A 16,009-nucleotide genomic window follows, 5' to 3' on the forward strand; every position below is an offset into this window, starting at 1 on the left:
TCCGACACTTGAGATGCGTTATGCGTCTATGCATAGTGTCTCTGTATTTCTGTTCTTATCCATTACATGTTTAAAGATCTATCGTTTCGTACACTTCGTTTCCAAAAACAAACGTAAGGGATTAACGTCCCGTCGTCGACGAAGCCGTTAGTGAAAGAGTTCAAGCTCGGGCTGGACGAGGATGGGACACGAAATCAAGTGCGATTGGGTTGTTTTGAGGGAAGAGACCAGACAGCGAGGTCATCGGTCTCATCAGATTAGGGAAGGACAGGGAAGGACGTCGGCTGTGCCCTTTCAAAGAAACCACCCCGGCATTTGCCTGCAGCGATTTAGGGAAATCACGGAAAACCTAAATCAGGATGGCCGGACGCGGGATCAAGTGTGATCTTATGAAAGGAACTACGTAAAAATTCACGCTCATCGAGTTAGGAACACCACGAAAACCTCATGTTCCTTCTGAATGCGAATCTGGTGCCTCTAAGACTGTACTCGCTTGCCTGGTGCTTCGTTTCAGGCATTACTAAATTTTTGTCCAATGTTCCACACGCGCCTATGTACATGAGTGTGGCATCCGATATGCGTATTTGTCTTATTTTGTCTTTTGATATGGAAGATGAATTGCGATGTCTGCAGTCTCTGAAGTTTGTGTGCGCTTCATTCTCCTGTTAAATATTCTGCGTAATGCAGGAGTGTGAACTATAAAACAGAACCTAAAGATGTTATAAGTGGATACGCTGCGAGAAAATTGTAGGATCATTTATTTATTACATGTTATTGAGGATGGTACTATGAAGATGACCATGAAGATCACGTAACCGAACTAAGGTATATAAGGAAAGCTAAAAGGATACGTGTGGAAGGAAAAAGAAAGAATAATAGGTTCAAACGTCCAGATAACAACAGAGTCATTAGACATAAAAGGCTAGCTCGAATTGGACACGCATGTAGCGGGAATTTGTCTGCAGCTCTTTCGAACGAACTTTCTCTGTATTTGTCTACAGTGGTTTATGGAAACCATGGTAAAACACACAGGATCTGAAATACACCCGTCCCGAATGTTAGTACTGTACCTTAATCACTATACCATCTCTCTTGGTAGAATATATAAATATATATAAATATATATAGAATATATATAGAATATATAAATTTTCGACCATAAACGACGAAGAAGAGAAGTTTGGAAATCAGTGGGGCACGATATTATGGATAAGTGATAGAATGCTATCGGTAATAATGTACAGAACCCACATTCATGGCTTGATGGGTACTGGAGATAGGGACCCGAAAAAAATGAAAAATGCTCTGTATGTTTTTATGCTGTGTGAAAACTGAAACGATTATATTGAAATAGTGCAATATAAGATTATTATCGACTGAGAATGCTTTAAAATTTTGTAATGTCATGGCGGCACGAACACAGTGGTTCTAAAGTGGATGGTCTGTAATAATAAATAAGGTGGCCAGAAGACTATGTTGAAAAAGAAATTTTTAAGAAAGGTAGTCGTGTCTGGGCAATCCTAACACACACGATTTGTTAAAAGACTATCAACAACTGTCGAAATATGTGACCCATGATTGAAATATCATCCGAAACGTTGATAGAGTAATTAAAATTACTCCAGTTGCATAACGCACTACACTAATAAGAATGACGGAAGTGATGATGACGATGATGATACCACAGACAAACTTAATTTTTTCACAAAGCTATAACTAATGCCTGTGACGCAGAGCCAGCTGATTTACTTTTATAATATTTATGAGTCCCTACTGCGCTTAAGACTCGTGGCGTATTTTCATGCAGCTTTCGTCCACGCAAGACCTCGTAGTGTAACGCTCCTTTCGAGCTACATAGGGGTAAAGATTCGACAACTTACATTCGTAACGTATCTATGAATTGAACTGCTGGTGTCCGAAGATACTGATCGAAACCGTTCATATTATCAGTTCTAAATGCTACCCCACCCGAACAATAACTGTCATTATACGTTTAAATCACGCTACACAGTAGTTATCCCCTCTTTCTAACGAGGTGAGGGCACGACTTTCGGATCACGAATTTACTTCAAACTTCGTACACTTTTAATAGTCCACTAGGGGAACATAATGTCCAAGCAGTAAAGAGTAATACATACGCAATTTCGAGAAAACCATAAAAGAAATTTTATGCGTCGAATGTGTACCTGCGTGTTGTAGCTCTATGTACGGTCTCACGGCAGTCGAGAGGTTAGCGTTTAACAGTAAGCTATGAATCGTTGCACCGAGTTCCACTCAGTTATAATACATATTTTTTTCCAATACCGATTTCACATAATTAACATTTCAAAGGTATAAGAATTTTTGGAAAAGCTACGTGTATCTGCATGAACTTTGAGTTTGTAAGTACCACATGATGTGTTGTATCGGATTGTATCCGGCTTTTGCCTTCTTTTCGGTTGGCTCATTATCCTCATCATCGGAAAAAGCTTCCGCTTCACGGCATAGACCTTCATCATCGACTTCGTCTGAATGAATGAGGTCCTCGTCAGTAATAAGTATCTTTTGTCCTAACCTTTCGGCGGTAGACCGATTAAGTTTTCTGCAATCACCACTCCATCTGCAGAAATCGTTGCTGATGATTCTGTATCAATAATAGAAGACTATCATAGTGCACGAATGTATCTATTAACTGACGTTTGCCCTCTGCATTAGGCTACGCACAGAATCTTCATGAATTTCATCATCCCCAGTAGTCGAAGAATCGGGAGTCCCCTTCATTTTTGCGGCAAAAATGAAAATTTCGTCATTTTTAAAAAATTCGCACGTGCACTATTCGTTCTTGCTACATTAGCAAGGTCTCACCGTTAAGCAAGTTAACTGTCGAATGGGACCCGTCTCCATGTCAGCAGGTCGAAGCATCCAGGTGCAAAGCAGTTCTGGGTACCTTACCCGATTGCAGGCAGAAGTGATTCCGCAGTTCACGATAGATATACAGTTCAGGAATACATTCTACTTTGAGTCGTTTACTTGTCGATTACTGTAAGTATAATATTTGTTGTAATAATTAAAATTAATAGACGGCTAAATACCACTGGAAATTCAAGAAAAGTTCAGGCACATACACCCTTTTTTTTATTGTGTTGCCGGCCGCGGTGGTCTAGCGGTTCTGGCGCTGCAGTTCGGAACCGCGGGACTGCTACGGTCGCAGGTTCGAATCCTGCCTCGGGCATGGGTGTGTGTGATGTCCTTAGGTTAGTTAGGTTTAAGTAGTTCTAAGTTCTAGGGGACTTATGACCTAACATGTTGAGCCGCATAGTGCTCAGAGCCATTTGAACCATTTTTTTATTGTGTTAACCTGCAAATGTCATATATCTGAAATAATACGACCAACGTTGAAAAAAATATACATTAAAAGCTTCGGAGGGTGTGGCCGAGCGGTTCTAGGCGCTTCAGTCTGGAACCGCGCAACCGCTACGGTCGCAGGTTCGAATCCTGCCTTGGGCATAGATGTGTGTGATGTCCTTAGGTTAGTTAGGTTTAAGTAGTTTTAAGTTCTAGGGGACTGATGACCTCAAATGTTAAGTCCCATAGTGCTCAGAGCCATACATTAAAACAAAAATAAAAGATGGGAGGGACTCGACCCAGCCATCCACCAGCTGCGGAAGAACACTAACCACTTTATTTATTTATTTTTTATGGAATCTCCCTGGCACCCAAGGGAAAGGGTGGAGGCAAAGTGGGCAGGGGTTGCAACCTGAGGCCGGCCGAAGTGGCCGTGCGGTTCTAGGCGCAGCAGTCTGGAACCGCGAGACCGCTACGGTCGCAGGTTCGAATCCTGCCTCGGGCATGGATGTGTGTGATGCCCTTAGGTTAGTTAGGTTTAGCTAGTTCTAAGTTCTAGGGGACTAATGACCTCAGACGTTGAGTCCCATAGCGCTCAGAGCCATTTGAACCAATTTTGTAACCTGAGGCCTGGCCAGAGTGTCCCGTTCCCTCCCCCCAGCAACTAAGGAAAGCGTAGGGAACGTGGAGTAGAGGTACAAAGCACACCAATGAGACAAAGTTTATTTATTTATTTTTATTTACCTTTTTTTAGCGTATTACCACCGAGTATCACTTGACCGCCGCCGTTTTGTGCTCAGAGCTGCTACGCCCAGGTACATATCCGACACGTAAAATTTCTCTTGCGATTTGCTCGAAGTTGCCTAAGTAGTATGCCTTACGACTTGCACATTGCGTTGTCCTAAAGGACTACTAAAAGTGTACATAGTCTGAAGCAAATCCGTGATCAGAACGTCGTGACCTCCCCTTGTAACTTAACACGAATTCATTAATACATCCTAAGTTTGTTTGACAATGATAATTCTATTGCGAATGGGACTGTACCCCTGAGGAGGAAGAAAAAAGAAAAGGTTTCCAGATGAAACTGTATTATCATACATACGGCGCGAAATGTGTCTCCGTGCGCGTTAACGCCTCTGCATGTTATCGGTTTGCTTCTGGAGGAGCGCGTTGCCAAGCAGGAGCATCTTGTGGATTCAGTAGTTCGTAGCGCGCCATTCGTGACCCGGCCGACCTGGGACGCGCTGACTGGGCTGGCAGCAGCTATAAAAGCTGGGCGCACGCTCCAGTCGGTACCAGCTGCTCCCCAGTCCTCACAGCCATGTGGGCGCTGATCCTCTTGGGGCTCCTCGGTAAGTCCCGTAGTACTCATTTGACTGTCTAACTCTAATTTGTTGCAAAGTGGCAAATTACTTTTTCCACATATGTATACTTCCCAGTATCTTAAATCTGAATGTCAGGCTAGAGAGCCAAAGAAAAATGTATTCCGTAGTTCAGAACGTGTACGATCCATACTTTGCCAGTTATTGCGAAAGTTAACTATCGTACGATCTTTGCTTGTACCGGTATCGTAATAGTAAGAACACCAAGCATTCTCGTTGCTGTGTTCACACACAGAACTACAAGTACAGGGAAAATGATTAAGTGACGTCAATTGAAGAAAGTGTACAGTCCCACTAGATATCGCTTTACATTCGATAAATTCACTAATTTCATTTCCAGTTGTGCCTCGGAACATCGAAACAATACGTTAAAAGAGTATTTCCAGCTGTATTACTCGACAGCTTTAGAACAGGTTCAGCTTATAGATGAATAGCAATCATGCTCGATTACAGAGCTACGACGGGAAGCAGTTAATGTTCCTATTTTTTTACGGGGGACTAAAACAATGCGTTTAGTATTTTAGAAGGTAAAATGTACTAAATAGCTTATTATTTGATGTTTTAATACGTTTCTCATTCAATTAGGTGACTATTGTATGCTGCTGAATACTAATAACTATGGGAAACTCTAGCCGTGAGATGATGCGAAAATGAACTATATTACACACTGGAGAATGTGAATTTGAGAAGATGTGCATTTAAAATACGTTAGGTTATTCTGGGATTTCTATAAATTTTCAACTGTAAAGGATAAATACTCTCTGAAGGAACTCCCAGCACATTCATTTCTCAAATTGGCTCTACGTTACTTGTAAATTCTTCAACTGAAGCCTTACAGATGTCTGTAGTAGACGGCCAGACAGAAACAATCCGACGATTAGCTACAACAGGTCCGTGGTAGAAGAATATCGTCTCAAAATTTAGTGTTTCAGGACGTTTTACACTTTGTGTTTACCAAGACCATACATATACAACATCAACATTAAAAGCAACTCTGAATACGTTATCAGTACTCTGCAAACTTATTCTTTTTTTCAGTTTATCATAATATGTCCGGTATATTTGTGTTTTTTATACAGGTAAATTGGACGAATTTGTCTTCATTCTGCGTTTCTTCTTGTTTTTACAGTTGGGGCAACTGTGTCCGCTGCCGAACCAGATGGTAAGTAACTAAGTTCCACAGTTTCTTCCGATAGCGAAATTGCTTATTTTGCACAAGAGAGACTTTGTACGTCAGGTATCTGACACCAGCTCGCTTAACCACCATGGTTTGTGACGCCTGGAAACACGATTATCATACATTTATCTTCGCATTAGCTGAATCACATTCTGTTCATTATTCTTTTTCAACGTGGCTACTTGATATGCTACAAATAATGTTTAAGGAAACTTTGTTGGCAGCAGGCACGCGCTTAATAGCTGGTGCGACTGTCAGAAACTTCAGATCAATCGTATTATGTGTATCATTTCAGCGTGGTCCAAGGGCTACCTCTACCAGTATGAATTGAAGTCCAAGGCACTTACGGCTCTACATGAAGTCGCCAACCAGTTTTCAGGTGTACAGATAGAAGGAAACCTACATGTCCAGCTCATAAATTCGTCAACTGTGGCCTTCCAGGTATTATAAATACTTTAATTTCAATATTTATCAAAACAATAATGATAGGAAACAACGTTGGACGTTAGTTTTCTCTGAACGAAATTATCACAGAGAAATTATCTCTCTGCAGCAAAATATATTTTTGTGGTAAGTTTGTATGGTATTTTTATACGATTTCTCTACACTTTTAAACAGTTACAGGATTCTACGTATGAATGGTCTGTTACTAATTTATTTTCAACATGAAATTTAAGAAAGATATTTACCATAAGCATGTCTGTTTCATATCACCAGCTGGATGATTTCCGCGTGGCTGAGGTTCACCAAAATCTGTCTGGTGGCTGGGACGCTGACATTCCTGAGAGCCAGTTATCTTTCCAGAGTTTTAAACTCCCCTCCAATGTGTTCTACCTCAACTACACAAACGGAGTTGTAAGTGTGTTATACAAAATGAGTGTAATGAAAACTGCGACTGCTTGATACACGAAGTATGTCGCACCGATTACACACCTGAACTAACCACACCTTCATTTAACTTCTTCCAGATTTCTAACCTAACTGTTAGTAAGCAAGTGCCATTATGGTTCGTCAACTGGGTCAAGGGACAGGCCAGTGTATTCCAGTTGGACGTCCGGGGCTCCAACAGAGTCAGTGGGCCCGTCCCAGGCGGCGACAGTAATATCTACTGGACGATGGAGGTGCGAATATTTACTGACCTGTTAGTGATTTCAGAGAGTAGGATCATTTGATTTCGTAAGCACCTAATATTTTCCAAAAAATTTTTATATTTTCCAGGACGTCATTACCGGCAAATGTCAAACGGCATACGTGTACGATCCCTATCCCAAATATGCTGCTCTGTCCGACAATGACATCGAACCCGAGAACTGGGAGGACGACAGCAAACTGTACTCCGTATCTAAAGCAGTGAACTACACGAAATGTGAGAAACGAGCTGGTTACACCTGGGGCTTGAACACTGTGACTCGCTGGGAGCCTATTGAAAACTCCGTAGGACAAACTATATCGGTATGTTCTGAATTTCTATTTGGCAACTGAATGTGAACATTGTACACGAATCCTGTCGAATGCTTATTTAAGAATTTTCTTTCCTCCAGCGCTCGTCGAACACAGAGGCCGTTATCAGTGGTTCCATTCGGAAGTACACAATCCAGAAGTCGGTAACGACGAACAGAGTCATACTGAACCCACTGGTATACAACCAACAGAAGGGCATGCTCGGAAGTCAGGTGAAAATCACTTTGCAGAGGAAGATTAAGTCTGACAAACCCATTCCGCAAATCTCGGACCCCGTGACCTACGACGACCTTGTTTACGAGTACAAGGAGATGTCTCCACTGAAACACGCTGACGATGCTCAGGGCAGAGGCTACAGCGACGAACTTAGCGGAGAGTCTGAGGAACGGGCTTACAGGCCTAGGAGACAGTTCAAGCGTGCGGTTTGGGACAATGCCGACGAATCCGACAGCAGCAGCAGCAGCAGCAGCGAAGAGGATCTTGAAATTCCCGAGCCCGATCTTTTGCAACCGCCTTTGCTACCGTTCAGCAACATGGAGCAGCCTCAAGACAAGCCAGACATCAGCGTTATCATTGAATTGGTTGAGAAGATTGCTCGTCAGCTTCAAGAGCCTAGCAGCATCCCATCAAGCGACACGCTAGCCTCATTCCAGATCCTCAACAGAGAGCTGATGAAATACGACGTAACGTCTCTGCGCCAAATAGCTAACAAGCTTTATGCACCGTACCCGGCAGATTCGCACAGCTACCCGCAGTCTGTAAAATACACCCAGTGGTAAGTCTCAGTGTTATTCACGACTTTTGTTTCTACAATAAAACATGTTCCAAGACTGTTCTAAGTATAGGTTGTTCCCGGTGTACAAATATGTCAACATGTTTTAAAGTTACGTATTGACGCCACCGCCATATATATATATATATATATATATATGTATATAATAAAAGTAACATCTCAATCCAACTGCAATGAACTAAACACTTTACTTAAATATAAATCGATTTGCATTCGTTTATTTCAGGGTTGTCTTCATCAATGCCCTTTCACAGTCGGGCACTGGACCAGCAATCAGAACTATTAACGAGCAGATCAAACTGCAGAAGCTTCGAGGACGCCTTGCCGCTAACGCCATCGGAAATATTCCGCGCAGTGCTCTGTACCCCAACAAAGCATTCCTCAAGGAATTCTTCGTAAGTATCACCGAGTAGTGAGGACATTGAGCATAATCTGTAGAGTGATTTAAGGTCATTTATCGTTCGTAACATGATCGTGCATCTGTTCATTTTACAGATGATAGTGAAGAACACAGAGAAGTATAGTCCTGAGAACGCAACTGCTCTTCTGGGATTTGGTAACCTCCTGCGCCTCGCTATCGTTGACAGAGACAGTTCTCACAATCTCTACCCAGTTCACTTATACGGCAAGTTAGACAGTCCGAACGAGTCTGAGCTCCAAGCATACGTGAAGTACCTGGGTAACCTCCTCAACCGTGCTGTTCAAAATGCTGACAGTGTCGGTATTCAAGTATACACCAGAGCCCTGGGAAATATCGGACACCCATACATCCTGAGACCTCTACTGCCGTATATCCTGGGAGAGAAGCAGGTCTCCAACTTCCAACGGCTTCTGATGGTACTGGCTCTCGACAGGGTTGCTGAACTCTATCCCCAAATTGTGAGACCAGTTTTGGTCCAGATTTACCAGAGCACTGGTGAAACACACCAGATCCGCAGCACTGCAGTTTTGCTTATCATGGGTTCCAAACCTTCGGCAAGTGTCCTGCAGAGGCTGGCTCAGTTTTCGAAGCAAGATCCCAGCCCTCACGTCGTCTCTGTTGTCAAGACAGCTATTCAGAGTGCTGCCAGACTGACAACCCCTGAAAATGAGGAACTGTGAGTAAAGTTACCTTCCTACATACTGTCAAAATGGCATAGCTCGTCGTATGATGAAAAGGGGCGCTTCATTAACCATTTCTTCTATTTTACAGAGCCAGAAGTGCTATGGCAGCCGTCAATATGCTGAGCCAAAATAAAACCGCGGTACAGTACTCGGCCAAGCATTTACAAGATTACTTAATTCGTGAGATGGCATTATCATACGATCTGAAGTACAGCCAGCTCGGCAGTAAGGACACACTTATACCTAATGCACTGTACGCTGGTCTGAAACTGAACATTGGAGGATTCGAGCACCTTGCAGGAGAAGTAAGTTCAGATCTCAATCACGTGAAGCGCTTTTGCATTTTAATAAATACGTATAGTCAATACATTCTATTCACTTTGGTTCTAGGCACAAGCCGCAGTTAGCAGCATTAAGACCCTACAACATCTGCTTAGATACATCATTGTAGAAGGAGATGAAAATGAGAATCAACGAACGAAGGATCCAGTTATCAACATCGTATCTGACTTGAGGGAACAACTTGAGGGTCAAATAGCAGGAAACGTTCTGGCCCATCCGTCTATAATTGCCTTTGACAACAACACAATTAACTCATGGGTGGAAGGTAAGCACGTATTTGCCGAGTATATTTTTTAAACGAGAGTGGTTACTTTTTTATTCATTTACTACCTCATAAAGCAACACGACCCTGTTTAGTCTCCTGTCACCACTGGCCAGTTTTTATAAATCTTTTTCTTTTTTTTCTCGTTTGTAGGTATCAGGAACAATGTCAACAGGCTACAGAATGGGCTGCCTTTTAACTGCACTAGTATTGTAAGCGCAGTTGATGTCAGGATCTTTTTCCCCAATGCTCTGGGATTCCCAAGCTCCATCGCATACGAGACTCCAGTTCTCTACTCAGTTGGCGGAGAACTGCGCCTGAAGACTTCACCAAAACTCAACAGTGCTCCTAAGAGCCACCTGGCCTGGCCGACCGTATGGAATATCACTGCAGATGTGAGGGCTGTGTAAGTATTTATAACGAAAGTTATTTTCTTGGTGTCTCTTCAACGAAATTACACGTGATTTAATGAAAATTTATGCGTTATGCAACTAATAAGATGTTGTGGGGCTATATTGTGAGTTTCAATTTCTCTGCTTGTAGATACTCAAGAAGAAGCTCAGGATCCATTTTATTCACTGTCCTCCCTCTCGACAAGAGTTATTCTGCCGGATATGTTCAGAACCAGCAATATCAAGTACCAGTAAGCCTTCTCGCCAACGTTGATCTCGAAGACAATAGCACATATGTGAAACTACAGCCCATCGACAAGAACCACAGGTACCAGCTGTCACACATGAGCAGCGTTCCTTACACAACGATCTACCGCATGTCCCCCGTGGAACGTGCTGTTCTTGCGGCGCCAGAAACTGAAATAGTTCACACTCGCAAGCCGCGCTCGGTAAGTAAACAGTAATGGTTGGTGCTATGTACTTCAAACTACAGAGCGCAAAGCTCGACACCTATGTTTTCTATATACGAAACGTAAAGTGGTCGATAATAATGAATTTTGAATTTCTGTCACAACTTGCTGTACGCTCTAGTTAACAAGAAGAGAGTGTTCTTAGTGTAAATCTCTGACAAACGCTACTTTTCTGCAGTGGAAGGCTCAGTACGGAAGATCAACTGGTATGGTGTATTCCGTAGAGTACAACTCGGAAAAGGATTACGATGCCATGTACGAGAGATACAAAAAATATGCAAACCGCGATGCCCTTTCTGCTATCTTGTTCTTCAATGCGGAGCAGCAGGTCTACTACAGCAACATCAGCCTTTACTATGAGCCAGAAAAGTCCATCTCCAAAGCCGTGGAACTCAGTGTCCACTATTACGGTAAATAGAGAAGAAATTGCAAGTGCTGTTTTTCTTATCTTTGTTGGTACCTGTATTATAAAGCACAACTCTGTTGACAGAGGAACTTCCTTCGTCCTCATCACGCCGTCGACCTGAGCAATCTGAAGAGTCACAGGAGTCTGAAGACCAGCCCGAGTCCAGGGTAGCGTCGGAGGAGATGTCTGACGAACCAGAGAGCGCTGAGTCAAGCCAAGAGAAGTACTACAGATCCAAACGAGGAGCAATATTCTGGGGAAGAGGCAAGCACAGGAGACAAGCCTCCGGTCAAAACAGAGCCGCACTGAGTAACGTGAATCCCAACGAATCACATAAGGAACTGGTACAGAGATTGAAGGAACAAGGAATTGCGAAGAGTAAGCTATATTCCAATAGTACTTAATATTTCAAGACTTCACCAATAGAATTACGTCTGATTCACGCTTTTCTAGATCTAAAGCGCATTCCAATAATTTCAGGTGTCATCACGAAGGCGCTGTTGGTTGGAGTGAATTTTGTGGAAGGCAAAGGCGCTTCTTCGCTGCTGGCAATCGTCTGGAGTTCCAGTCCGGTGTCCAGCAAATCGCAACTGCTCGGTTTCGCGTCAGTTAAAGGAGCACAGGCTAACACACCTTACCAGGTACTTAAAATACTGGCCAAAGAACAGCAATAAGCGTTTTGAATATAGTTTAGAATATTATACCAACTGCCATAAGTGTTTTAAATATTGTTTAAAGTGATGTACCCTATAAATTTACTTGCAGGTTTGTGTGGAGGCACAATCCGTGTTCCCCAACGTTCCATTCATGAACTTGGAGAAAGCTCTGAAGACCAATCCAAACTCGTCTGTATCTATCAGACTAGATTCTGGAGAAGGCTCGTGCTTGTCAGGAATGTCAGTTCAGGCCAATGTAAGTTAATAAATCACAACTATTAGAAAAATGTAGGGACCAATCAATAGGGGTGTGGACACTTATTCTTGCATTTGTTTCCACTTTCAGCTTGATATTGGAAGAAGCCAAAGCATGTACCAATACCTGCAGAAGTCTAGACTCGTGGCGCAATGCAGATCTCAAATGAAGGAGGATAACTACGTCCTGCCTGCATGTCGTAACGCCACAATTAAGGCTGGTGTGCTCAACAATTACGACCTAGAGGTCGAGTATCACAATATTCCGGAAGCACTGAAGCATTCGATTTACAGAGCTTACTCCAACCTGGATTACGCTTATTTCCTTTATGGATCACAAAACGCCGTAAATGGTACCGGTGTTCCTGGAAAACTGTATGCCAATCTTATAGTCGCACCCAACATGCGCTCGCTCAACTTCTCCTTCTCATCTGCATACTTGGACGCCGCCTACGACAACGTTCGCCTCGTGATGCCCGTAGCAAAAGCCATCGTCAGCCATCCACTCTTACCCAGAGCAGAACGCGTGGCTAACTACTACACCAACTGGCAGTATAACGGTGAGATACTAGATCATAAAAATATGCGATGTTTTCTTAGGCTGAGTGAATGAATAGTATTAGATGACATACTGTTTCCTTTGTAGCAACCTGCAGCGTGGATTCTTCATACATTAAGACTTACGACAATCTAACATACCCGTTCGAGTGGAAGAGCCCCTGCTGGAGAATCCTGCTCGCCACAGCTCGTCAGCGCGACGTGAAACCATCCCCACTTGTTCCGTCACCTAACGTCACAGTGATGGCTCGGCAAATCTCAGACAAGAGGGTAAGTCGTTAACGTCTTGATCTACAGATATTTGATCCTGGCACTTAGCGTCTAATTTAGTGTTTAATTTGAGAGAGAAATAATAGTCAAAAAAGAAAATTAGTCGATTTCAGAAGTATTTCAGCTTCAAGTTTCTTCGGGAAGTGTACGATTACTCTTTTGCGCTTTTGTTTTCACTCGATGGTTGCACCTCTATCTATAAACGGTGATGTATTTATAATCCGTGTCGTGTTTGTTACAGGAAGTCAGAGTGCTGGTCGATGACAACGTTGTGTCACTAGCATACCAGTCGGGCAAGTACATGCTCAGAGCCAACGGCCAGGCCGCTGCCGTCTCTCAGTCAGAGGTGACGCAACTGAACGACAAGGAAGGAGAGCCGCTGGTGCTGGCCTACGCCCTCCCAGACTCTGTCAGGATGGAAATACAGGATCTCATCATCTACTTTGACCAGCAGCGTGTACTGTTACAACCGAGCGACATTTACAGGCGAGCAGTGCGCGGTCTCTGCGGTACCTTCGACGGCAAACGACAGACGGACTTCAAACTTCCGGCCAACTGCATTGTGCGGAACGTCACGGCGTTCGTCGAAGCCTACACGTATGGTGACAAATGCGCAGCTCCTCGCAGAGCACAACCGAAGCAATGCTATGAGGAGAAGATCATTCCTGGAAATCAAACTACTCCCGAACCACTAGCTGACGCAACATGCGTCACACTCCAGAACAGGGTTGTGCTGCGGGGTCAGAAAGTCTGCATAAGCCGAAAGCGTCTGCCGATGTGCAAATGGGAATGCAAGGCAGTAGACACCGTCGACAAGGTGGTTCCATTCCGCTGCTTCTCCAGAACTGAGACCGTTGAAACTGTCGCCGCTCAAGCTCAACGGGGACGCCACGTTGACCTCTACAGCATACCAATTGAAGGCGACGATACCAATATCGAGGTTTCGGTAGCAACTGCCTGCACACGTCTGGAGGAGTCAGGAGAAAGCGATAGTGACGAAAATTAACAGCCTCATGTTAAACGCTAACGAAGAAGCACTATTCGACCAAAACAATATGTACTAAAACTGTGCAAATAAAATCTCTTTAGACGATACAGCATATTTCATTTTTTTCCTCTTCCACTCTCTTTCGATCTTGTATTTGGCAAGTTCAATGAGAGCAATAACAGAATTAGTGCAATTTACTTTTCTGCACTGAATTACTTACCCTGTAAAGCTCACAGAGAAATTAATTCTGTAGTTTTTGATCTATTCGCCGTTATCATTCAGACACAAGTCACCTGAAATAATACAATATATTACCCATTACAATATAGAGTGAAGGCACATAAGCTGTAACTAACAATTTCTGTACTAAAGTAACATATATCAAACTAAAATTATTTGACGATTCATAAATTGTAAAGTTTCAAATAGTTCAGAAATTACAAATTGAACACTTATCGCTTATTCATTCATTATCCGCCTCATTGAAATATTCAGTGGCATACGTTGTAGTAAAAGCTGAAGTAACTGCACTGCGCGATGGAGGGTATTGTTGCAGTCCTAAGACTGATTTAATGCAGCTCTCCACCCTAATCAAGCCTGTGCGAGCCTCTTCGTTTCCGAATAACTAGTGCAACCTACATCCATTTCAAACTGCTTACTGTAGTCATCCTTCGGTCTCCCTCTACAGTTTTTTCCCCCATACTGCCTTCCACTACCAAATCGACGATTCCCTGAAACCTCACATTGTATCCTATCAACTGATTCCTTCTATTTGTCATGTTTAGCCATAGATTTTATTTTTCTTCAATTAGATACAGTTCCCCTCGTTGGTTACTCGATCTACCCATTTAACCTTCATCATTCTTCTGTAACACCACATATCAAAAGTTCCTATTCTTATTTTTCTGAACTGTTTATCGTCCACGTTTCACTTTCACGCAAGGCTACATTCCATGCAGACACCTTCAGAAAGGACACCTTAACATTGAATTTATGTTAGATGTTAACAAGTTCCTCTCTTTTCAGGAATGCTTTCCCTGCTACAGTCAGTCTACATTTTGTATCCTCTCTACTTCGGCGATCACCAGCTATTTTGCCACTCAAGTAGCAAAAGTCATGTACTACTTTTAGTATTTCATTTCCTAATCTGATTCCTTCGCCACCATCTGATTTAATTCCGCTGCAGTCTTTGTTTTACTTTTAAACGGAGGGAGATTGGATTTAACGTCCCATAGACATCGAGGTCATTAGAGACGGAGCACAAGCTCGGATTGTATCACTATGGGAAAGGAAATCAGCCGTGCCATTTTAAAGGAAACATCCCGCCATTTGCATGGGGCGATTTAGAGAAACCACGGAAAACCTAAATATGACCGGACGCGGGTTTGAGTCTTCGTCCTCCCGAATGTGAGTCCAGTGCGCCAACCACTGCTACACCTTGCTCGGTCTGTTTTACTTTCGTTTTAGTTTTGTTAATGTTAACCGTATGACATCTTTCAAGACATTAACCATTCCGTTCAACTGATTTTTGAGTCCTTTGCTGTCTCTGACAGGATTTCAATATCATCGACAAATCTTAAAGCTGTCATTTCCTCTCCCTAAACTTAATTCCAGTTCCAAGATTCTCCTTGATTTCATTTACTGCTTGCTCAACTTACAGACTGAATAACATCTGAGATAGGTTTCAGCCCTGTCTCACTCACTTCTCTACCACTGCTTCCCTTTCATGTCCTTCGACTCTTATAATGCAGTCAGGTTCCTTTATAAGATGCAAATTACATTTAGCTCCCTGTATCTTATCCCTGATAGTTCCAAAATTTCAAGGAGTGTATTCCAGTAAACATTCTCGAAAGCCTCTTTTAAATCTACAAATACAGGGTGATTCAAAAAGAATACCACAACTTTAAAAGTGTGTATTTAATGAAAGAAACATAATATAACCTTCTGTTATACATCATTACAAAGAGTATTTAAAAAGGTTTTTTTTCACTCAAAAACAAGTTCAGAGATGTTCAATATGGCCCCCTCCAGACACTCGAGCAATATCAACCCGATACTCCAACTCGTTCCACACTCTCTGTAGCATATCAGGCGTAACAGTTTGGATAGCTGCTGTTATTTCTCGTTTCAAATCATCAATGGTGGCTGGGAGAGGTGGCCGAAACACCA

At 42.8% G+C, this 16,009-nt stretch overlaps 1 protein-coding gene across 1 annotated transcript; it reads left to right on the forward strand.

The window, feature by feature from the left end:
• The first annotated feature begins 4,645 nt into the window (after positions 1-4,645).
• Positions 4,646-13,858, forward strand: LOC126184295 (vitellogenin-2-like). Its single transcript, XM_049926673.1, has 19 exons — positions 4,646-4,676; positions 6,179-6,324; positions 6,601-6,738; positions 6,852-7,004; positions 7,102-7,335; positions 7,425-8,119; positions 8,364-8,532; positions 8,633-9,234; positions 9,330-9,546; positions 9,632-9,848; positions 9,999-10,251; positions 10,389-10,686; positions 10,886-11,117; positions 11,198-11,491; positions 11,594-11,754; positions 11,879-12,025; positions 12,116-12,584; positions 12,671-12,852; positions 13,094-13,858. The coding sequence occupies exons 1-19, from the start codon at positions 4,646-4,648 to the stop codon at positions 13,856-13,858; spliced, it is 5,403 nt and encodes a 1,800-aa protein (XP_049782630.1).
• The last annotated feature ends 2,151 nt before the right edge of the window (positions 13,859-16,009 follow it).

This window comes from Schistocerca cancellata, chromosome 4 (genome assembly GCF_023864275.1).
Source record: "Schistocerca cancellata isolate TAMUIC-IGC-003103 chromosome 4, iqSchCanc2.1, whole genome shotgun sequence".
NCBI classification, from domain to species: domain Eukaryota; kingdom Metazoa; phylum Arthropoda; class Insecta; order Orthoptera; family Acrididae; genus Schistocerca; species Schistocerca cancellata.

What these genes read in the sequence shown, in the direction of transcription:
- LOC126184295 (XM_049926673.1), top strand. Translation starts at nt 4,646, where the DNA reads ATGTGGGCGCTGATCCTCTTGGGGCTCCTCG. An exon ending in CCGTAGGACAAACTATATCG is followed by an intron (nt 7,336 to 7,424) that starts GTATGTTCTGAA and finishes TCTTTCCTCCAG; the next exon opens with CGCTCGTCGAACACAGAGGC. An exon ending in TCGAGCACCTTGCAGGAGAA is followed by an intron (nt 9,547 to 9,631) that starts GTAAGTTCAGAT and finishes CTTTGGTTCTAG; the next exon opens with GCACAAGCCGCAGTTAGCAG.